The sequence below is a fragment of the Aythya ferina genome (assembly GCF_964211825.1).
Source record: "Aythya ferina genome assembly, chromosome: Z".
In the NCBI taxonomy this organism is placed as follows: Eukaryota; Metazoa; Chordata; class Aves; order Anseriformes; family Anatidae; genus Aythya; species Aythya ferina.
This window is the reverse complement of record NC_140299.1, coordinates 24,509,010-24,532,319: the sequence shown is the minus strand read 5'-3', so window position 1 is coordinate 24,532,319 and position 23,310 is coordinate 24,509,010. Positions and strand designations below refer to the sequence as shown.

The window sequence follows — 23,310 nt, the reverse complement described above, 5'->3', positions numbered from 1 at the left end:
CCGGGCAGGGACGGGACGGGACGGGGGTGTCACCCACAGCGCTGCCCACCTCCTGCCCGGGCTATAAGAGGGCAGGCGGCTCGCTGCGGGCATCCCCTGCTCCGTGCCGAGCCGTCGGACAGACTCGGGCAGCCGGCGTCCCCGGGCGAGCAAGATGCTGCCGATCGCCAAGAGCTTGAAACAGGGCAAGAGGGTAACTCCCCGCACCCCCCGCGCAGCCCCGGACCCCTGCTCCCCTCCCCTGCACCTCCTCTGCTTCCTCCTTCAGTATTTTTAATTTTGCAGCCCCTGCTGCAAAACCCCCGCTGCTGCCAGACCCTGCTGGAGGGGCTCGGTGTGACTGCGGGTAGGGGCGTACTGTGAGAACCTACCTCACGGGCATGGTGTGCATATGTACACCTACACAGTGTACCTATATGGTATACCTATACATCCATATGGTATATCTATATAGCAGCTGTAGCTGTTCACCATCGGGCCCCTGAAAGCATTTGGATGCCACTATAAAGTGGACGGATATATTGGGTTGGAGTTAATGCTGTGGCAGCTCCTGGGATCTTGGTTTCTCCGAATGCCTGGCCACCAAAATTTAGAAGCTTTTTGCTATATAGTGTTTGATACGTAAACTAAACTGTGCTTGCAACATATTAAAATTGTGAATGTTGTAAGCGTAAGCCTTCATTGCATGGGGTTTCTGTCTCCAGCATCCTGACAACACTATTTAAAAGCCCCAAATTGCTCTTCTCTTGATTTATATGACTGAATACCAGCAGTGTTTGTAATATGAGTGCAATCTCCAATATATGCATGCCCTTAGCACTCTCATTTAGCTGAGAATAAGCTGATATAAAAAGTTATCCAGGCATCAGCCATTCTGCCTGTTAAGACAAAACTGTGAGTATTGTCTAAAGCAGACTCTGGCATTCACCACTTCTGCTACCCAGTAGTGGGAGTGTGGGTGGAATCACATATTCTGCCTTCGTCTCGGGAGGACAGTGTTATCATCAATAGGACATAACTGTTTTTGTTCATTTTTATATGTAACATACAAGTCAGAGAAGAGGCCATGGGAAGAAGGCTCAGCTTTGGGCCTTTCATGTAGATCAGCTATAGCTGAAGGACTCACTGAAGATCTGAATAGCAGTTTTGAGGTGCATTTTTCTCTCCACTGACGGAAAGATAGGACATTGGTAGAGAAAGAAGGCTTCCCACTTGCATGGTTTGGTTACATTCCTAAAGCTGGATAGGGGGATATCTTCATACACTTGTACTCTTTCCACGGATAGAGGTATGAACTATGTGGTGCAATTTCATTCATGGTAGCAGAAGTGAAGCAGTGAAAAGGTGGCTCAAAAGCCTTGTTTAACTTTTTACAGATACTTTTTCATGTTATTTAATATCAGATTTGTGCATTATGGATTGCCTGATCATATAATTTTGGTCTGCATTGAGCATGAGCACACAGTTGTAGTTCTGTTAGGACAAAACAGAGTTGATGCCAAACTTATGCTAGCTATATGTCTGTTGAGCCAATAATATTTTATCCAGTATGGATAAGTAAAAATGGTTTGAAGAGATGATATCAGATCTATAATAAGCCGTCTCAATACAGGAATTATATTTTTGCAGAATTTGAACTGAAAAAAATGCACATTTTTATTAAGTACTTCATGCTTTATAGTTTTGTCACCTTTTATCTGCTATTAGGTGCTCTTATGCTATGTTTAATAGATTGCATTACATTAGATATTAAGATATCATGTACTGTTATATCATGGCTTGCATTGCTTCTCTGTGTTTAAAAAAAAAAAAAAAAGGAAGGTGATTTACAGTGTACTTTAAAAGAGCTAGAACTGTGAGGGAAAGCTGCCATTAAATCTTAGAAATGACTTGTTAAAAGAAAAAAAAAATCCATTAGTTGCACTGCATTGAAATATAATATCCATATATTATGTCAACATCTGTCTATTACTTAATCTTCAGTTAACAAGCAATGACTGAAGTTTCTTGTATGTTCAAGGTTTTTTCCTCCACACTCCTGTTCTCTGCATACTAAACTTCTGAAGCAGGCTTTGTCTGTTGTTCCTTGGCAAGCAGAGGAAGGAAAGACTCAGTTGTTGGTCCCTCAGCTGCTTTTCTCTGGCTCAGTTTGAGGCATTCTGTTACAACTGCAAATTAGTTAATTGGAAGCACAATTTCTACAAAGCCTCTCGACACTTACACGTACAAGAGAGTTGCCCTCTGTTGAGGAATGACTGGTAGACTCACTGAAAATTACTGATTTTTGTGGATTCAGTATTGCAGGTTGAGTTTTGCCCGGGTCCTGATGAAATGAAGATAAAAGCTCATGTACTTGAAGCTGTAGAGTTAATCAGGTCACTATTTTGGCAAGTCCAAAACATGCAATAGAATGCGAAGCAAAATCTGCAAGCCAACACTTGGCCAGGCTCATATGCCTGCAGAGCAGCCCCATCCCTTTGTTGCCATGTCAGCACCAAAACATGAGTCAAAAATGCTGACCCTCTCAGTCAGTCTTTGTAGCCTCAGGGTATGCAAACACATCAATGCTTGGCACCAGTTCTGGCAGAGGTGGCATGGTGCTCCTTGGTAGAAAGGCGTACCTCATCCCTCCTAAAGGGCAGTGATGCTGAGAAGTTATAGATGTTTGTCTTTCCCATATATATGTGTGTGTGTGTGCTGAGATAAATGAATCAATGAAGGAGAAATTATCAAGAAATATAATATATTAAAGTTTGGGGGCTAATTGTTTAAAAAAACATCCTCTCGGTGCACAAGCTACACTCAACTCTATGCCCATAAGGCTTTTCTTTGTCCTACTCCTTCAGATTTCATTTAAGACTTTTTGGAAAATTTGAATGAGCCAATGAAGCAGTGAATGGAATATGAAAAATAACATATATTAGGTACAACCAATCTGTATTTTTCTCATGTTTTTCATTCTACAAAATCAAAAAGACTTGCCTTGTATTAGGATTATTTTTGAGGTAGAAACAAGGTTAATCACAGGGTGTTGTAAGGTTTGACATCTTAAAATATTTCTGTGCTGTGCAAAGCAAGCAGGATTTTCTTTCATTTTTTAAGTTTAGGTAAGCAAACCCAAGGCACTGAAAACAGCCTGCCAGAAAATGGAGGCATTTTGAGGTGTCTTATTTGCTTGGAAAATGTTACATGCTTACTGTTTTATGATGCCTGTTGTGTTGTCTTCTGTCATGAGCTACTTGTGCTGAGGTTCTGTCAAGATGGCATTTGTAGCTAAAGAGCAAATGACTTGATACTTGTGTTTTATTTTTAAGTTTCACATATATTTTAAAGGAGAATTTCAGACTGTGGTTTATATTCATAGAGACGAAACTGAACCGTTGACCTCTAGCTCTGGGGACTATGCCTCTAGAATACAATAAATCTGACTAACGGGAAGTCTTAAGTACTACATATCCATATATTAAAGCCTGATGTTCTTATAAAACAGGCCACCTACCATTTTTTCAAGAGAACTTCAAGAAGTGAATGGATTACTTTTTATTACTATGGTAAAGGCCTTTCTGGTAGCCCACAAACAATTATATTTTCTTTGTAAATATGGGAAATTACAATGAACTCATGGAAGCTGAAGCACTGTAATAATTAATCTTTCCTCCTGCTTTTCAGGGTATTCTAGAGCGCTTAGATTCTGGAGAAGTTGTGATTGGAGATGGAGGATTTGTCTTTGCCCTTGAAAAGAGGGGATATGTAAAAGCTGGGCCTTGGACTCCTGAAGCAACAGTAGAACACCCAGAAGCAGGTCAGTTTACTGGGAAATGGTAATCCTATAGTGAAAGCTAAGTGGCTGGATAAATAATAATTATATAGGAATTTGTAGCAGGTTTTAAGAAGTGAGGTTTGGCAATGCCACATTAAGTAGAATTAAACACTGTTAAGAATAGTCTAAGAATGCATACACCAGAAACTCATTTTACCCCATAATTTGTCTATAATATTGTCCAGAAGCAGTTGGCTAGGGACCAATGAGTAGTGCAAACATAGTGATACCTCACTAGAATGCTCTCTGTCTTCAATAATTTGCAGCCCAGGGACTTGCTTGACACAGAAATTGTATCTTTGTGTTCAATAACATTCAGTGATTGCTCTTCCATGGCCTTGTCCTGTCTGTCCTAGAGCTGATATCAAGTTTATCATTCACAACATCTTGTCACAAAGAATTAGGCAGGTAAGTATCTGTTTTCTGACCGTTCTAGGATTTTTATATCGTCACAAGCAAATATAGCTTGTTTATTAATTCTTTACGGAAAACCGTAGCTTCATCTAAGCAATAAAATGGGAAAGGAGTCTTTAATGTATCTGCATCCACTATGAAAAAGGAAATGATAAACCTCATAAGAACCTAACCATTCCAATAAAGCAGGATCAGTTTCTGTGTCTACACTATTTAAAGGAATAACTCTTTATAGTGTAGGGGAACAAAGCAAGCTTGTTGTGTTCAGAAGAGTACTTTGTTTCCATTTCCTGTACTTGTGAGTGTTTCTATATGGAAACAACTTTGTAATTTTGCTTTACAAAACTGAATTGTTGGTTTCTAACAATACTGGTTACCTTTCCTGGACCACTTTTAGTTCTAACTACCACATCTGATAAACAGGGCATAAATTACAAAGCTATTCAATCTGGGAAGGATCTATTGAACTCATGTCAACTGGCTTATCCTTGACAGTCGTCTGACCAATCGCTTGTCTTGCTGAGATTCTGCTTTATGCTGGAAATGAGTTCTTGTTGTCAGACAGTGCTTCAAGGGATGAGACATGATTTCAGTGAAATTTTGTTATTTGGCTTTCTTTGACATGTTTTATATGAGGAAAACATCTAAATGAATTCAGTATGCTAGATGAGCAAACAGATTTGCTTTAAATAGCTGACTAGTTGCCACTGATTAGAGCCCAGCCAACTAATAATTGCTACTGATTTGCTTCTAACTGTTTTTAGAACATATTGGCTATGTCTGTAACACACTTATAACATTTTAATAAACCCTTTATAGGCTGTTTATAAATATACCCTTAACTGGAAATGTGTCAATTTCTTTTAGTGCAGTGTGTTGCCTCCTCTCCATTACTGCTTTTTGCTACTGAATGTTCAAGAGTCATGTTACTTGGAAAGCAGGTGTGAAAAACACAAGGAGCAACTGGATAGGCCAGCTGGTCCATACAACTACTAGGCCTTCTCTTTGTAAGGAGAGAGGAAAAAGGAGAGAGGTTCTTAAAATGCAGCAAGGCATGCAAGGAAAAAAAAAAAAAAGAATCAAAAACTGTAAGAGAGGAGAAGATCTGCAAGACTGACAACTTCAGAAATGAGGTCTAAATATTTGTTCTGAGCCAGATCAAGTATCAGAGCTACAGCTGTGCACAGGGCATATACACTTATTGCCCCCATATTCTGCTGGATTAATTTTTTTGCTAAATGTCACTCACGGTGAATTGAAGTGAAAACTCAGTGTTCTATGCCTGACTTCTAAAATGCATCAAATTATTAATAATTATTTGGCCTTACATGTGGCTATTATCCTCATTTCTCTAATGGTGGTAGAAAATACAGCTTCAGAAACATGCTAGAAGTTACACAAGAAGTAAATTACAGTTGTTGTTTATTTTTTTTGTTTGTTTGTTTTCTTGGGGGTTTTGTGTTTTTTGTTTGTTTTTGTGTTTTTTGTTTTTTTTTTGATAGTGTCATGCACACTCTTGTTGACTTTATAATAATGACAATGTATTCTAGCAACAAATGTTTGCCTGAGATTGAATGAGGTTCAAGCTCATACTTTTAAGGGCATTCTTTCTATCCAAATGTGAACAGCAGACTCCCAAGTGGATCTACCTAACTGATAGTCTGGGATATCAAGTTTCTTATTTATATATGTTAGGTTGTTTCATTTACTTGCCTATGTCACTGTCTTTATTCACACAAATCCCAAGCCTTTTTCTAGGAATGAAACAACTTTATTTAAAGTTTATTTAAACTGAATTATTATGGAAACGTCATATGTGAAAGTATATGTAGATTTCCCCTCCCCTTTTCCTACTTCTTGATTAGTTTTCATCAGTATTTTTTATGGGGGAGAATCAAAAAACAAACTACAGACCACTAGAAATATACAGAGACAGACCTTTTATTTGTGTTTTAATGCTTCAGGAAAAACAATACTCCCTGCACTAGGAAATTTTTGACTTTGAGTAGAGGTTGTAAGACTGAAATCTGATTCTGATATTTCAGGCAAATTCCAGGGGTTTTTTGAACTGTAGCCATACTACGATCTGTGTTCCTGAATAGGTCTTTTTGATTGCTGGGAAAAGAAGCATGATATTAAGTCACAGTGTGGTTAGCCAAGGCTGCAACTGAAAATGAAGTGCTCTACTAGCAGGGAAAAACAAGGAACGTTACACTGTCCTTCACTGAAAGTAAATGTGTAATTGTGTGTTTGGAGATTGACTCTAGCAGCTACTGTTTGAGCTTTTCTGGTGTAGAAGTCTGTTTGTTGTAGCTAAAGACAATAATTTTATAATGGCATATTTACACGTTTTCCTAATGACACAGATCGTCTGTAGGCAATGAGGTATGATAAAAGACTCCTGGAAAACTTCCAAACATCTGCCATAGAAACTGAAGTGTTTTCATGTCTGTATGCAATATCTAAGGAATAAATTGCTCCTGCATTTGCTATAAGCTGTTGATCTTTTTAACTCTATTTTGCATGATTGGTAGTGTTCTGGCAATTATAATTGTTTTGTGGGTGGATATATATATCCATTTTATATTTTATATATAAAATCAATTGACAACTCCTGTTCTGCTCTTGTGGTGTCAGTTGCGGTGCAGTGCTTACTGTGATGAAGTCAGAACTGACATAAGAGAGCTTACTCCCAAAGTTGTAATGTAGGAAACTTGTCCATTAAAAGTAACGCCAGCCTTTCCTTCAAAAGAATTGTTGGCTCTGTAGTAAAATCATGTAACAACTTATGAGACAAATTAAGTCTGTGTTCTGATTCAATTTTTTTTGGAGCGATGAATCATCTCTTAATCATGTGTTCTTTTAACCAGAGAGCTTTGGTCTCAGCTGAGGCTAGGTTTTGCTTGGAGAAGAAAACTAGAAAGTACAAAGTGGATGAGATTTGATGATCTTTTTGTCTGGTATTCCTTGCTATGCTTTATTTTGCCGGTTGTCTGTTTCCCCCTCCCAAACCATGATGCAGTTCTGTAAAGTGAGACTGGGTGGTCTGAAGGACTCGCAAGGTGTCAGACAAAACTGAATCTACTGATGAACTAAATAGAAATCCTCAGCCATTCTTATCAGAGACTAACTGAGGAGAATGTCTTCTACCGAATGTTCCAGGAGTGTGAAGAAAAGGAGTTCTGCAGACTACTGCTTCTACTCTCTCATAATGACTCCTCTAGTAAATACTGTATCACTTGTTTTATAGTAACATTAATTCAACAAGCATTCGATTTGAGGATAACTATACTAATAACTGTTCCAAACATCTCTTCTTTGTCTCTTTAATTCTTTACAGTTCGTCAGCTTCACCGGGAATTCCTCAGGGCTGGATCCAATGTTCTACAGACATTCACCTTTTATGCCAGTGAAGACAAACTAGAGAACAGAGGCAATTATGTAGCTGAGAAAATAACTGTGAGTAAAATACATCTACAACTATTTCGATCTAATGTGAAATAAGTGGATTCATTTCAAAAGGCTCAGTAAAGAGATTATGGAATATTTTCAGTTTTTCATATTGGTTTTGATCATGTTTGATGACCAAAGTATGAGATAATGCAATTTCAGAGGTAGGAACAGTAAGAAAGACAAGGTTAAATGCAAAAACAAACAAAAACACACACACAGAAAATGGTACAAGGATAAAGAGAGGAAGGAGGATGCCCACGTCTTATGTTTTTCAGCTTAAGAGATTTGTGTACTGGAGTTTTCTTACAAAGAGTATGGGGAGAACTAAGAGCACAGGGAGAACAATAAGTTAGGGGAAAAAATACTTTAACACCTAGAGAGACAAATCAACTGCAAAAAAATGGTGAAGAATCCTAGAAAACAACTTGCTAGTAAGAGTGGAATGTTCATAGAATCACAGAATGGTTTGGGTTGGAAGGGACATTAAAGCCCATCCAGTTCCAACCCCCTGCCATGGACAGGGACACATCCCAGCAGACCAGGCTGCCCAAAGCCCCATACAAGCTGGCCTTGAGCACCTCCAGGGATGGGGCATCCACAGCTTCTCTGGGCAACCTGTGCAAGTGCCTCGTCACCCTTTGAGTGAAGAATTTCTTCTTTATCTCTAATCTAAATCTCCCCTCTTTTAGTTTAAACACATTACTGTGTGTCTGATCCCTGTACTCCCTGACAAAGAGTCTCTCCCCAGCTTTTCTGTAGGCCCCCTGTAGGTACTTGAACTACTTGAACCCTGCTCTATGGTCTTCCTAGAGCCTTCTCTTCTCCAGGCTGAACAGCCCCAATTCTCTCAGCCTGTCTTAACAGCAGAGGTGCTCCAACCCTCTGATCATCTTTGTGGCGGTCCTCTGGACTCATTGTACTAAGTTTATGTCTATCTTGTGCTGGGGGCCCCAGATCTGAACACAGGGCTCCAGGTGAGGTCTCACAAGAGCAGAGCAGAGGGCCAATCACCTCACTCACCCTGCTGGCCACGCTGCTTTTGGTGCAGCCCAGGACGCAGCTGGCTTTCTGGGCTGCAAGCGCACATTGCCAGCTCATGTCCAGCTTCTCATCAACCAACAGCCCCAGGTCCTTCTCCTCAGGGCTGCTCTCAATTCATTCTTTGCCCAGCCTGTGTGGTGCTTGGGATTGCCTCAGCCCAGATGCATGGGCTTGCACTTGGCCTTTTTGAACCCCATGAGGTTCGCACAGGCCCGCCTCTGAGATCTGCCCAGGTCCCTCTGGATGGCATCCCTTCCCTACAGTGTGTCCACTGCACCACACAGCTTGGTGTCATCGGCAAACTTGCTGAAGGTGCACTTGTCACTGACAAAGATGTTAAACAGCACAGGTCCCAGTACTGGCTCCTAAAGAACACCACTCATTGCTGATCTCCACCTGGACATTGAGATGTTGACTGCAGCTCTTAGAGTGCCACCATCCAGCCCATTCCTTACCAACCGAGTGGTCCTTCCATCAAATCCATGCATCTCCAATTTAGAGACTAGGATATCATGGGAGACAGTGTCAAATGCTTTTCACAAGTCCAGGTAGATGATGTCAGTTGCTCTTCCCCTATCCATCAATGCTGTAACCCTGCCATAGAAGGCCACCAGACTTGTCAGGCACCATCTGCCCTTAGTGAAATCACATCAGAATCCTGGATTGCGTGTGCCCTGCTGTGCTGTCCCTCCACGGGTTATCAGGGTGTTTGAAGTCCCCCATGAGAACCAGGGCTTGTGAATGTGAGGCTGCTGCTACCTGTCTATAGAGGGCCTCATCTGCTTGGTCTTCCTGGTCAGGTGGCCTGCAGCAGACCCCCACTACAACAACCCCTGTCCCTGTCCTCCCTGTAATGCTGACCCACAAGCTGTCAGCTCCTCACCCATCCCCAGGCAGAGCTCCACACACTCCAGCCTCTCACTGACATAGAGGGCAATGCCCACTCCTCCTCGCCCCTGTCTGCCCTTCCTAAAGAGCCTGCATCTGTTCATTACAACTCTCCTGTCACCGCAGCCTTCCCACCATGTCTCCCTAATGCAAGTGAGGTCACAGCCCTGCAGGCATGCGTACTGTCTTGTGTATTGCCCATGCTACCTGTGTTAGCACAGGGACATCTGAGCTGGGCCCCTGGTGAAGCTGACTTACTGTCTGGAGTGGCAGTAATTCCTTCGTGCTGCTGTTAAAAACGTGCTGCTGTATTTTAAGACCATTTCTTCAGTAAAGTAACAACTAACAAAGCCAGGGAAGGCTCTGTGGCCAATACCGCCCTCTTCAGGCGTAAAGGTAATCTGGCACAGCAGCAACGTACAATGTTGGCGTTTTCTAATGCTGTGCACCGAGGAGCTGTAGGATGCTGGGTGCCTTCACTAGATGCAGAGCACAGCTCCAATTTTGGCATCAACATTTCTAGCTATTTCCGTTGAGACTAGGAAATTTGGCATTGGGAATTTTCTCTGGGCCTTTCCTTTGGTCATATTGTTTGTTTCAGCCTCTGGAGAACAGAGAAGATTCTCCAGGAGGCAGAGAGAAAGGAATATATTTTTTTTTATGTGAATATATACCAGGCCAGAAATTAGAACAATCTGTACACTAGGGAAACAACTGTGGCTTAAAATAAAGAGATTGCTTTTACCCTAGTACTGTTGTACATATCAGTATGCAATAAATAGCATTATTCTCAAAGCATCATATTTGACATCAGCTCTCAGCTATCTGGGCTGCTTGTTTAACAAAAATAAGCACATCTGTTATACAATATGAAAGCCTATTTTTTGTACTTCTTTCTATCTAATAACAAGATTGGAGCCTGTTTCTGTACAGAGGATATAAGTAATTCTGAGTAGAATGAATCAGAATTCTTCATATTCTAAGGGGCTAAAACCACTGGTCATTACAAATATTGAGATGCTGTGCACAGCCTAGAAGATACTGATGTGGGAATGATTCCAAAGAGGGGGGTTCTGCTTCACTGGCTGGAATTTTTGGGAGAAGATCTTCCTGATCAATTAAAAAATATATACATTTAAATTCTAAGTGAATGTGAGGTCAATATGGGCTTTGATTCTTTTGTCCCCTTCTGTGCTCCATGCATATCTCTGACCAGGTAAAACTGATGTAATCTGTATTCATACAGTGCCAGAAAGTGAATGAAGCTGCTTGTGACATTGCAAAAGAAGTGGCTACTGAAGGTGATGCTTTAGTGGCTGGAGGAGTCAGTCAAACACCATCATATTTAAGCTGCAAGGATAAAGCAGAGGTTAAAGCAGTTTTTCGAAAGCAACTAGAAGTCTTCATGAAGAAGAATGTGGACTTCTTAATTGCAGAGGTAAACTCTTAAACAGGAAAAAAAAAAAAAAGTGTATGCCTTCAACTGGTACAGTGTGTTAACTTTCATCTGTGTAGTCTACTTTAGGGAATAAAGTATATACTGCTTCCTCCTTTAAAATTTTGTGCTATTCTTTTATTCTAGTAGTATCAGAATTCTTTGTAAATGCCTAGAAAAATCTGCAAGTGTTCAAGAATAGGACATTGAATCCTAAATTTCTATCTCAGTCAAGTCAAATTCTATACTGGCACAAAATAAATAGGTGAATGTGATCTTAAATAGATCCAGTTTCCTCCTGTACTCTGAACAACCAAACTGTGGTGGCTAATGTACATGAATTTTGGGGGTGAGTCCTTGATTAACTCTCTATGTGGACATTCCTACTTCAGAGCAAGAGTGCCTTTATTTTTTTAGTTTCTCTAACTAACTCTTTAAAATCCTTTTTTTTTTTTTTTTTTTAAGCTGTGTGATCACTGATCACTGAACTCAATAAAATTCTTAGTGTAAGTCATTGTATTGCTAATGAATTTTGGGTCTGGATTAACATGCTTATGCTTCATCTCCAAGACACAAAACTAGCTGAGTTCAAATTTCTTTCAGTATTTTGAGCATGTTGAAGAAGCTGTCTGGGCAGTTGAAGTCCTGAAAGAATCTGGCAAGCCAGTCGCAGCTACAATGTGCATTGGTCCAGAAGGGGACATGCATGGCGTGCCCCCAGGACAGTGTGCTGTCCAACTGGTAAAGGCTGGTAAGAACCTGTTTTAACTGGCCCTTTAAAATAATGGAATAAAACGAATTTCTTAGGCACTCATTTACTTGATATACCATGTAATTAGCTTCCTGATTACATCTGCAGATATAAAAAGTATCTGTGTTTACTTTGCTAGAGGAGTCTTTACAAAAAAATAGACAAAAAAAAAATATATATATATATATATATATAAATGCAGCTATTAAATCTTTATTATCAAGGGTGGTATAGGGAGTAGAAGGCACAAGTAGCTGATATTGCATAGAGCAAAATGCTATACCTATTCCACTTTGGACACAGAATCAGCCCCAAGTTCTGTGCTCATAATTAAGAAACATAAGCAGAATCCAAAGTAGCCTATGATTCTCCACTCATGTTTTAAGAAATGTCTCAAAAAGTTCAAATCCAAGATGAGAATGGGGTTGAAAAAACATGTCCTTTTGCCTATCAAAGGATGTGTTTTCTGGAGGACAAGGGGAAGGACAGAAGGCATGAATCAATGGCATGACGGTTGGTACAGGAGTTTTACTGTATCTCTCCTGAGCTACTCTTATCATTGGAGTTAGCATTCACAAGCAAAGGCAGAAATTGTGTTACGAACCAGCTAGTTAATTGCATTTGTGCCTGTGGATGTTACTCACTGTAGTGTTTCCTCTGGAAGGTAAAGAGGAGTGCAATTCCTGAGATGTAAATGCTCTGATCAGGAGAGCAGAGGCTGGCTCTAAGCATGGAGTGCTGTGGCTCTTTTCCAGGGAGATGTGACTTGAACAATTATTTTTTTCCTCACAGGTGCTTCTATTGTGGGAGTCAACTGCCATTTCGATGCAGAAACTTGTCTGCAAACTGTGAAACTGATGAAAGAGGGCTTGCAGGCTGCTAAACTGAAAGCTCACCTGATGTCTCAACCACTTGCTTTCCATACACCTGATTGTGGGAAGCAGGGATTTATTGATCTTCCTGAATTTCCATTTGGTAAGACAAGAGTATCTCTTTATTATTGGCTGTTTCTTTTTTCTCCTTTTTTTTTTTTTTTTTTTTTTTTTTTTAGAAAAATTGAAACTGCAGTTTATCCTTCTGCACAATAGTATTAGTCCCTATTACCTTGTCTAGCACTGTGCTTAGAGGCATTGCAGTGTACTGTTAGGTGAAAGTTCATCCACATAGTGAAAGTATTTCAATAGTATCATAGTATGTGAATGACAGTAAAATTATAATGAAAATTGTTAAAATGCCATGACCTAAACTCCATTAAAAGTATAGTTCTTACTCATGCTATAGAGCATTGTTCAGGACAGCTGTAAAACAGCTCAAAGAAATGGACAAACTCCAGATTTCAAATACCTTTGAACGGGAGCTCCCCTGTGTTCTGGTTTGTGACATCTATCCCACAAGCCCTGTAATGTTTATCTTTATAGGAATTTAATGTCCAGCACATACATGGAAATGGATCATTAGTACAGGTGCATAATTACTGCAACTCAGTCTTGCAAACTATCTAATGTGAGAGTAGAGAGAAACCAGAAGCAGTATGTTCCTAGATGTAGCTAACAAATGGGTTAGCAGTTTGGAGATGGATTCACCACTCTTACGCTAAGGAGAAATTTTACAGAGACTGAAAGGCTCATCCACTTTTGTATTTAGAGCTTATTTGCACCTGGGATGTAAAAGATCACATCTTCCTAAGATGAGAGGACAAAATCAGCCAAAACAGTTTTATTTTGATTAGAAAAATACCTTTCTTTTCAAGTACTATGCACTCTTCTTTTCAAGATCAGCCTATAACATAAGGTATTGAAACAATTGAAACTTGGATTTGTAGCAAAAACTGAGAGAGATGTGATTTTTAGGAAGGTCTCTCGGTCTCTCTCTCTTTTTTTTTTTACTTCCTTTCTTTAAATACAGGAAAGAATGAAGCCTAAGGCTTTGATTAGGTGATAATAGTGTGTCTAAATTCTGAAAGTATTCTGGAATATTTCAAAGTGTCAGGACCTCATTTGTGCTATTCATTCTTTCATATAACTCCTCTGATTGCAAGCAAAAAAGATAGAGCAGATGCAGTAAGTAATCAAGTGAATTGAAGACTTCGCTATTTGGTTTGTTATGGTTCTTGGCTTGTCTGTATAAGCAGTCTGTATGAGATCTCATCTTTTAGAAATTTCATGACTCAGTTGGAGAAGCCTGTTTCTGTGAATATTTTCAATACCCAGATCAATTGATGCACTTTGATAAATGATTGTTAAACTAACCTAGTTAAATTTAGTTAGTTAGTTAGTTAGTTTGTGAAAGACTGCAGAAGACGCATTTAGATGTTTTAAGTGCACATACCCTCTGTAAAGACCAAGACCTCAGTTTCTAGAAAAGAATTGTCTATGTTGTATTGGCAAACTCCAGCATCAGCTGCCAGTAGTATTTATTTATCATTAGCAGTTTTTTCCACTTTCTGTGTCTTCCTTTTAACTGTAATTGGCCTCAAATGTTAAGGAATGACAGTGTTTTAGAAAGCAATGTGCTGGTCAGTTGTCTCATGAGTAGATGCATGGAGAGGCTAAATCTAGGAACTGATTACAATCTTCTCATCCAAAGTTTATGAAAACTTCAATCTCTTTTTATCATAAATAACCAAATTGTTAAGCTAGGGATATATAACTCTGAGTAAAGCCAAGAAAATAAATGCTATAAAATGACAGGAGTGGAAAATAAAATGTTAAATAATTTTTGGGAGGGTAAAAAGTACAACAACAAAACACTATCTATGTAGAATCTTCTTTTCATTGAATATTGTTTGCTTTTAATCATCATATTCCACCACATGAGTAGTCAGTTTGTACAGAGGAATCTATCCATGTTTCTTTAGAGAGGTTAAGCTCTTGCTGTCCTTATGCCTATGATGCATAAAGGACTGATTGTGACTGTGTGGGTGATGGAGAAAACAGGGAAATATTCTATGCTATTCCCCTGGAGTTTAGTTGCTTATACATGTATCAGCTGAGTAAAAGATGATGCATTCTTAACATTCATCACTTTGTATCAATTTTGCATTTTCATTTTAATGATATATAAGAGAAAAGGAAAACATCGACAGGACTGAACACAAAGTTACATGTATGTGAAAAGCTTTCTAAGATACTTTCATTTGCTTTTCTTTTTTTTCCTCACTATTAGACTATCTTAATTTCCTCTGTCCAGCCCTTCCATGTGAGACTAACTTTTTGTTTAAGAACACTTCTTTTTTCCTTCTGTTTTTTATTTTCTGACCCCTATTTAACTACTCATCGGACTTTAATCAGTTCTGCTTTTTGTCAGCTTCTTGCATGTTAAGGCAGTTTTGGAACAGAGTGTAGGCAGAAGAATCGTACCTCTGTGCAGAGATGCCAGAGCTTCCTCACCACAGCTTGTTTGCCTAGGGGTGTGTTCTGTGGCCTGACATCACACTGTTCTCCCCTCATAACCTTGCTGGTTAATTTCCTGCAGGTGTGCGTAAAGAAGCAGGAGGATTTACCTCCTGTATTTTTATTCCTCCAAGTTTCTTTTCCAGTCCTTGGTCTTTTCTTTTCCGTTCTGCTACTTGTTGTACTTCCTTCCCACTACGGTGTGCTTTTCTTTGTTCTCTTCATGCTCTGTTTGCTGCTTTCCTTCCACAAGTCTTTCCTCTCAGCTCTGTTGTCCCTCCACTCTGCTTACCACTGTGAGAGGGGCTCAAAAGAAACATGTCATCTACACATAGAATTTTCCATGAGGAAGGAAGTGGCATGTGGCAGCAAACTGCTTATGGATGGGAGTATAATTAATTAAGGGATGGGCTAAGAAAAAACTGGCTGCCACTAGCTGATCATGGGGGAAAAAAAAAAAAAATAAAAAATTCTAGTAAGCACTCCTGAGGAAATAACAAGCAAGCTTATTGTTGCAGGTAGTCCAATACCCTCTCCTCTCACAGATTAGAGTGCAGTAATCAGATTTCCCACCTACTGATAGGTCACTGAAAATGTAACACTGAAAGTGCTCCAATACTCCCGTTCAGAACTCTAGCAGAATGGCAAGCACAAGGCCCAGGGCTTCACAGAATCACACAGAATCACAGAATTGTCTAGGTTGGAAGAGACCTCAAGGTCATCGAGTCCAACCTCCAACCTAACGCTAACAGTCCCCACTAAACCATATCCCTAAGCTCTACATCTAAACGTCTTTTAAAGACCTCCAGGGATGGTGACTCCACCACTTCCCTGGGCAGCCGGTTCCAGTGCCTCACAACCCTTTCAGTGAAGAAGTTCTTCCTAACATCTAACCTAAAACTCCCCTGGCTCAACTTAAGCCCATTCCCCCTCGTCCTGTCACCAGGCACGTGGGAGAACAGGCCAACCCCCACCTCGCTACAGCCTCCCTTGAGGTACCTATAAAGAGCGATAAGGTCGCCCCTGAGCCTCCTCTTCTCCAGGCTGAACAAGCCCAGCTCCCTCAGCCGCTCCTCGTAGGACTTGTTCTCCAGGCCCCTCACCAGCTTCGTCGCCCTTCTCTGGACCCGCTCAAGCACCTCGATGTCCGTCTTGTAGCAAGGGGCCCAAAACTGAACACAGTACTCGAGGTGCGGCCTCACCAGAGCTGAGTACAGGGGGACGATCACCTCCCTAGCCCTGCTGGTCACACCGTTCCTGATACAAGCCAGGATGCCGTTGGCCTTCTTGGCCACCTGAGCACACTGCTGGCTCATATTCAGCCGACTATCCACCATCACTCCCAGGTCCTTCTCTGCCTGGCAGCTCTCCAACCATTCCTCTCCCAGCCTGTAGCTCTGCTTGGGGTTATTGCACCCCAGGTGCAGGACCCGGCACTTGGCCTTGTTGAACTTCATGCAGTTGACCTCAGCCCATCGGTGCAGCCTATCCAGATCCTCCTGCAGAGCTTTCCTACCCTCAAGCAGATCAACACACGCACCTAACTTGGTGTCATCTGCGAACTTACTGAGGGTGCACTCGATGCCCTCGTCCAGATCATCGATGAAGATATTAAAGAGGACCGGTCCCAGCACCGAGCCCTGGGGGACGCCACTAGTGACTGGCCTCCAACTGGACTTGGCTCCATTCACCACGACTCTTTGGGCCCGGCTATCCAGCCAGTTTCTAACCCAACGAAGCGTGCGCCAGTCCAAGCCAAGAGCAGCCAGTTTCTTGAGGAGAATGCTGTGGGAGACGGTGTCAAAAGCCTTGCTGAAGTCAAGGTAGACCACATCCACAGCCTTTCCCTCATCCACCCAGCGCGTCACTCTGTCATAGAAGGAGATCAGGTTCGTCAGGCATGACCTGCCTTTCATAAAGCCATGCTGACTGGGCCTGATCGCCTGCTTCCCCTGCAAGTGCTGCGTGATGACTCTCAGGAGGATCTGCTCCATGAGCTTCCCTGGCACTGAGGTCAAACTGACAGGCCTGTAGTTTCCCGGGTCTGCCCTCCGGCCCTTCTTGTAGATGGGTGTCACGTTTGCTAGCCGCCAGTCGATTGGGACCTCCCCCGATAGCCAGGACTGCTGATAAATGATGGATAGTGGCTTGGCCAGCTCCTCTGCCAGTTCCCTCAGTACCCTTGGGTGGATCCCATCCGGCCCCATCGACTTGTGCACATCTAAGTGCCGTAGCAGGTCACCAACCAGTTCTTCATGGATAATGAGGGCCACATCCTGCTCCCCATCCCCTTCCACCAGCTCAGGGTACTGAGTATCCAGAGAACATCCGGTATTGCCGCTAAAGACTGAGGCAAAGAAGGCATTGAGCACCTCCGCCTTTTCCTCATCTCTTGTAACTAAGTTTCCCCCCGCATCCAGTAAAGGATGGAGATTCTCCTTAGTCCTCCTTTTTGTGTTGATGTATTTATAGAAACGTTTTTTGTTATCTTTAACGGCAGTAGCCAGATTGAGCTCCAGATGAGCTTTGGCCTTCCTAATTTTGTCCCTGCACAGCCTCGCTACTTCTTTAAAGTCCTCCTTAGTGGCCTGCCCACTTTTCCAAAGCTTATAAACCCTCTTTTTCCTCCTAAGATCAAGCCACAATTCTCTGTTGAGCCAGGCCGGTCTTCTTCCCCGCCAGCTCGTCTTTGGGCACGTGGGGACAGACCGTTCCTGCGCCATTAAGACTTCCCTCTTGAAGAGCGCCCAGCCTTCCTGGACCCCTCTGCCCTTCAGAACCGCCTCCCAAGGGACTCCACCAACTAGTGTCCTGAGCAGCTCAAAGTCAGCCCTCCGAAAGTCCAATACAGCGGTTTTACTGGTCCCCTTCCTGGCCTCGCCAAGAATAGTGAACTCCACCATTGCGTGGTCACTCTGCCCGAGACAGCTCCCGACGATCACGTCCTCCACCAGTCCTTCTCTGTTTGTGAAGAGAAGGTCTAGCGGGGCACCTCCCCTGGTAGGCTCACTAACCAGCTGCATCAGGAAGCTATCTTCCACGCTCTCCAGAAACCTCCTAGACTGCTTTCTCAGGGCTGTGCTTCCAGGATATGTCAGGGAAGTTGAAGTCCCCCATGAGTACAAGAGCTGATGATTTTGCAACCTCTGTCAGCTGCCTGGCTTGGTCAGTCTCAGAGGACATGAGGTGCTGTTTTGCAAAAGCAAAAAAGCTTAGAACAAATATAGCTCAGTAATGCTTAACAGAACCTAAAAGCTAGACTTCAAAAAATTTGCATCATTAGTTTTAGCTCAGACAGTTCAAACATCTACAGCCACTTTTGCAAACAGTGTGCAAGTGTTTCAACAATGTGATTCCTTACTGAAAAACTACGGAAATGGAGTGTGCTGGATACCTAAGCTATGAATGTCTTTGCAGCTCTGGAGCCAAGAATTGTCAGCAGATGGGATGTTCAAAAATATGCAAGAAAGGCCTATGACTTAGGCATTCGTTACATTGGAGGCTGCTGTGGATTTGAGCCATACCACATCCGAGCAATAGCTGAGGAACTGGCTCCCGAAAGGGGATTTTTGCCAGAAGCTTCTGAGAAACATGGCAGCTGGGGCAATAGCCTGAGCATGCATACCAAACCCTGGGTCAGAGCAAGGTATGTATATGTGAACTGGAAAGCACACCAACACAGCCCTTGCTTAGGCTTATATTTGTCCATGCAGCAGACTGGATTAACTGATATGGAGGTTTTATTTATGTTAATAATTTGGAGGAATTAAATCTGATCTGGGAATAATGAAAGGGGTGCAGGGGCAGTAGGACATACTCCAAAGTTATCACACACACACTTTAAAATGAAGAATTGGTCATCATTAATGTGAAAGTAATTCATGAAAGTTAAGATGGAAGCCTGACAGACTATGGTAGAACAGCTCCTAACGGTGAGTGGCTTACGGTGTTCCTTTGGAGGGTGAAAAGATACTTTTTAGACGTGTAGCATTTCTTTGCATGCTTTAATTCAACTTTCTGCATCTGAACACAAAGTCAGTCTGTGCAAGACAGATGACCCTTAGTAATAATGATTTAAGCCACAGTTCCGTTAGTATTGTGAGGTGCTGGAACAAATATTTTATTGTTTTATTTATTTAGGGCAAGAAAAGAATACTGGGAGAATTTGAAGCCTGCCTCGGGCAGGCCATATTGTCCTTCAATGTCAAAGCCAGATGGCTGGGGAGTGACCAAAGGAGCCAAGGAGCTGATGCAGCAGAAAGAAGCAACAACTGAACAGCAGTTGAAGGAGCTCTTCCAGAAACAGAAGTTCTAATCCACTGCAGTTTTCTGAATGTTAGGATGTTAGAACATCTCATGCTTCAAGAGAAAATCTGTGAAGATGAATACCCTTTTAATTTGTCAGTTAACATGTAATGAAAAAGACAAAATGAATAGAGAATGTGATTATAGACTAAATATGTGAAGCTTTGATAATAAAGGCTTTCTTTGGTCAAACAGTTTAGAAGGAGATTCTTATGGATTCTTATAACAATTGGGCTTCTTTTAGCTAGGTGCCACTTACTGGGTAGACATAGAAATATGTGGAAAGTAATAATAGGCTCAACTGGCCTGTGCATAAAGGAGAAAGTCACTTCTAAATACTGTATCAGTGGATTTCCATTCTTGAGACTCTTTTCTGTTTGGAATTATGTAGGAGCTTTCTCAGACCTCAGCATTTGCTGAGGGCCACTTCAGGCATGCACAAGCTGCCAGTGCTTCAGACAGAGTTATCTGTAGTCACTTTCTTTACTTAAAGAGAATAAAAGTATATTGGAAAATATATCTTTCAATTGAATCAAAAGATAAGAATGAGATCTTGCAGGAATTTCTTACGTGCAGGAGAAAGGTTCAGAGAAAACTTAGGATGCAAAAATGGCAAGTAAATAATTCATTGTTTTTGTCCTAAGTTATCATGTTTACAAAACTTTATTCCTTTGGAGACTGTAAGGCTTAAGAGATTATTCTGAAATTATATATTAAAAAATGAATAAATTAAAAATAATATGATGGAATAGTACTGTATTATCTTCACACTCGAAATCATATGAACTCAGAGTAACATAACCCAAGTAAACAACTGTCATTGTCAAATACTCCAGATGATTTCTGGATATCTCATTTGAAACACTCAGTTTTATTAAAAATCAAGTATTCTATAGAAAATTAATAATAAGAAGGTGTGAAAACCCTGTTAGGATATAGAATCATCCACATAAGGTAAAAAAAAAAAAAAAAAAAAAAAAAAAAAAAAAAAAAGAACAGTAAATTTGCTGAGAAGGGTTTTCTTAGGAAAGGTATCTCTATAATTGGAAACCATGAAGGACATATTTCCATAGTTTATTTTTGTGAAATACTACACAATTGAGAGTTCCTTCTGAAATCTCATTCCCACCCATCCTGCGTGAAAGCCACTGCCTTTATGAAAATATTCTTGAAGTTAGAATATTGAAAACTGGGCTACTTTGTATGTATAAGATTATTTCATTATTTCTATATCCATGCTGATATTCGGAAGTCCAAGAAACATTTCAATATGCAACACTTTACTGGAAAACTTCAAATACATTTTTCAGGCTGTTATTGGCATGCAAATTTTAGAGAAAGTCATCTGCTTTCACCATGTCTTTAGCAGACTGAAATAAATGCGACCTGGAAATTTTGGCTAAAAGCCAAAACCAGATAGATCAAGAAAGTGAATATTTTTACATGTACACTATTTTGGAAAGGATCCATTTACATATACATGTATGTGCATTACATTAAACTCCTTTCCTTCTTAAACCCTTCTGGAAGTTCTCCCTGCAGAAAATGCAACTATGCAAAATCTATGAACCAAAAAAGCCATCTCTTTGATCACTGCCAAAATGATCACAGCATTATAGATGTATGCATGATGAAGTGGCTAAAATACAAGCTACAATTGCTACAGAAGTGCTTTGTGCAATCATTACTAGTTTAGGGACTTCCTGTAGGAAAAGATGCAGCTTGACCATCATTCTGTATAGAAGCAGCTGGGCTGATTTTTTTGTTTGTTTGTTTGTGTGTTTTAAAGCCCAAACATGCAAAAATTCGTATTGGAGTGAATTGTCAAGGTTGGAAGGGCCTTGCAGAGAGATCTGGACAGATTGGAGAGCTGGGCGATCACCAGCCACATGAAGTTTAGCAAGAGCAAGTGCCAGGTCCTGCACCTGGGACAGGGCAACCCTGGCTATACGTACAGACTGGGCGATGAGATTCTGGAGAGCAGCCCCGCAGAGAGGGATCTGGGGGTTGTGGTTGACAGCAAGTTGAATATGAGCCAGCAGTGTGCCCTGGCAGCCAGGAGGACCAACCATATCCTGGGGTGTATCAAGGGTGGCACTGCTAGTCAGTCAAGGGAAGGAATTGTCCCACTCTAGTCTGCACTGGTGCAGCCTCATCTTGAGTAGTGTGTCCAGTACAAAAAGGATGTGAAACTGTTGGAGAGCGCCCAGAGGAGGGCTACAAAGATGGTGAAGTGCCCAGAGGGGAAGACGTGTAAGGAGCGGCTGAGGTCACTTAGCCTGTTCAGCCTGGAAAAGAGGAGGCTGAGGGGGGGACCTCATCACAGTCTACAACTTCCTCATGTTGGGAAGCAGAGGGGCAGGTGCGAGTCTATTCTATCTGGTGACCAGCAATGGTTGGACTAGGTGATCTTGAAGGTCTTTTCCAACATTAATGGTTGTATGATTCTATGATCTGAGGAAATGGAGTCAAGCTGTGATGGGGTTCAGGCTAGACATCAGGAAGAGGTTCTTCACTGAGAGGGTGGTTGCACACTGGAACAGGCTCCTCAGGGATGTAGTCACAGCACCAAGCCCGTCAGATTTTAAGAAGTGTTTGGACTGTGCTCTCAGTCATATAGTCTGAATTTCTGGGGACACCTGTGTGGAACCAGGAGTTGGACTGGATGATCCCTGTGGGTCCTTTCCATCTTGGGATATTCTATGATTCTGTGATTCTATGACTTGACAATACACAACATTTAAGAACCATAACATTTAAGATAATAATCAAATATTATTTTAAGGACTTACTTTTAGACACCCATTTTTAAAAGGACCAAATTTTAATAACTAATACTGATGATGAGAAACATTGAGGAGTTAAAAAAACATTCAAAAGGGGACCTGGCCCGAGTGTAAAGGTGCATGATACCTGTTTGGTTGTTATCTCAAACTGGGCTTAGAAAGAAATTGACCAGGTGCTTTATTGATCACTGCATAACCCCCAAACTCTACAGGAAAACAAACAAAAACCAAACATAAACAAAAATCATGCAGAAAAGCCAACAAAATTTTATTTCCCATTTCTTTCTGTGTAACATCTGAGTGAGAAGTTAAGGAGCTGTTAGATTTTTTAAAGCTTTCTAACGCTTTATTATATGACTAGTTAAGGAAATAAGATGGACCAACAACACAATCCTAGGAAATTTGTTTCCCTAGGAAGCCTGTCTGCAAACTTTGACAGTTAGAAATGAAAGCGGCTTTAGGCAGCCACAGGCTCTATTTAGTACCCTAAGGCAGGATCAGCTGTTCATAGGATGCATTTGTATCAACTGTTTGGAAATGCACCTAACCATAGAGACCCTGTGCCAACCCCACCCAATGTGGTTACTTCCTTTGTCTTGAAATTGTTCTTAATTTGGTGACCCCGCTTGAGTAGCGGTGTTGGACTAGATGATCTCCAGAGGTCTCTTCCAAGCTCAACCATTCTGTGATTCTATGATTAATCTGAATACTCCTTGATATAATTTGAATACACCATGATGGAATTTTAATCCATTATTTCTTTCCAGATCATTGTAGAAATGAAGAATTTATTCCCTTTGTCTTCCCTGAAGCCTTTTATACAATTGATTAATACACATTCCTTCTTTCTCTCTTCTGATTGAGAAGAGAGAATGCAACACTTTATTCTCTCTTCTGCTTCTTCATTCTTTCTCTGTGGCTTCCATGTCTGTGATTCATCACAAATCCAGAGATCATCTCCATCAGATCTTTTACCAGATCTTCCTAGGTCTTAGCATTTTTCATGTGGAAGCAGAAGTGGAATG

The 23,310-nt window shown here is 41.2% G+C and overlaps 1 protein-coding gene across 1 annotated transcript; it reads left to right on the top strand.

Annotated features, from left to right (window-relative positions):
* The first annotated feature begins 50 nt into the window (after positions 1–50).
* Positions 51–19,693, top strand: LOC311427734 (betaine--homocysteine S-methyltransferase 1). The gene is made up of 8 exons (XM_084505258.1): positions 51–193; positions 3,670–3,802; positions 7,575–7,693; positions 10,863–11,054; positions 11,655–11,802; positions 12,595–12,777; positions 18,612–18,840; positions 19,335–19,693. Exons 1-8 carry the CDS (start codon positions 155–157, stop codon positions 19,507–19,509), a joined length of 1,218 nt encoding a protein of 405 aa, XP_084361384.1. The 5' UTR covers positions 51–154; the 3' UTR covers positions 19,510–19,693.
* The last annotated feature ends 3,617 nt before the right edge of the window (positions 19,694–23,310 follow it).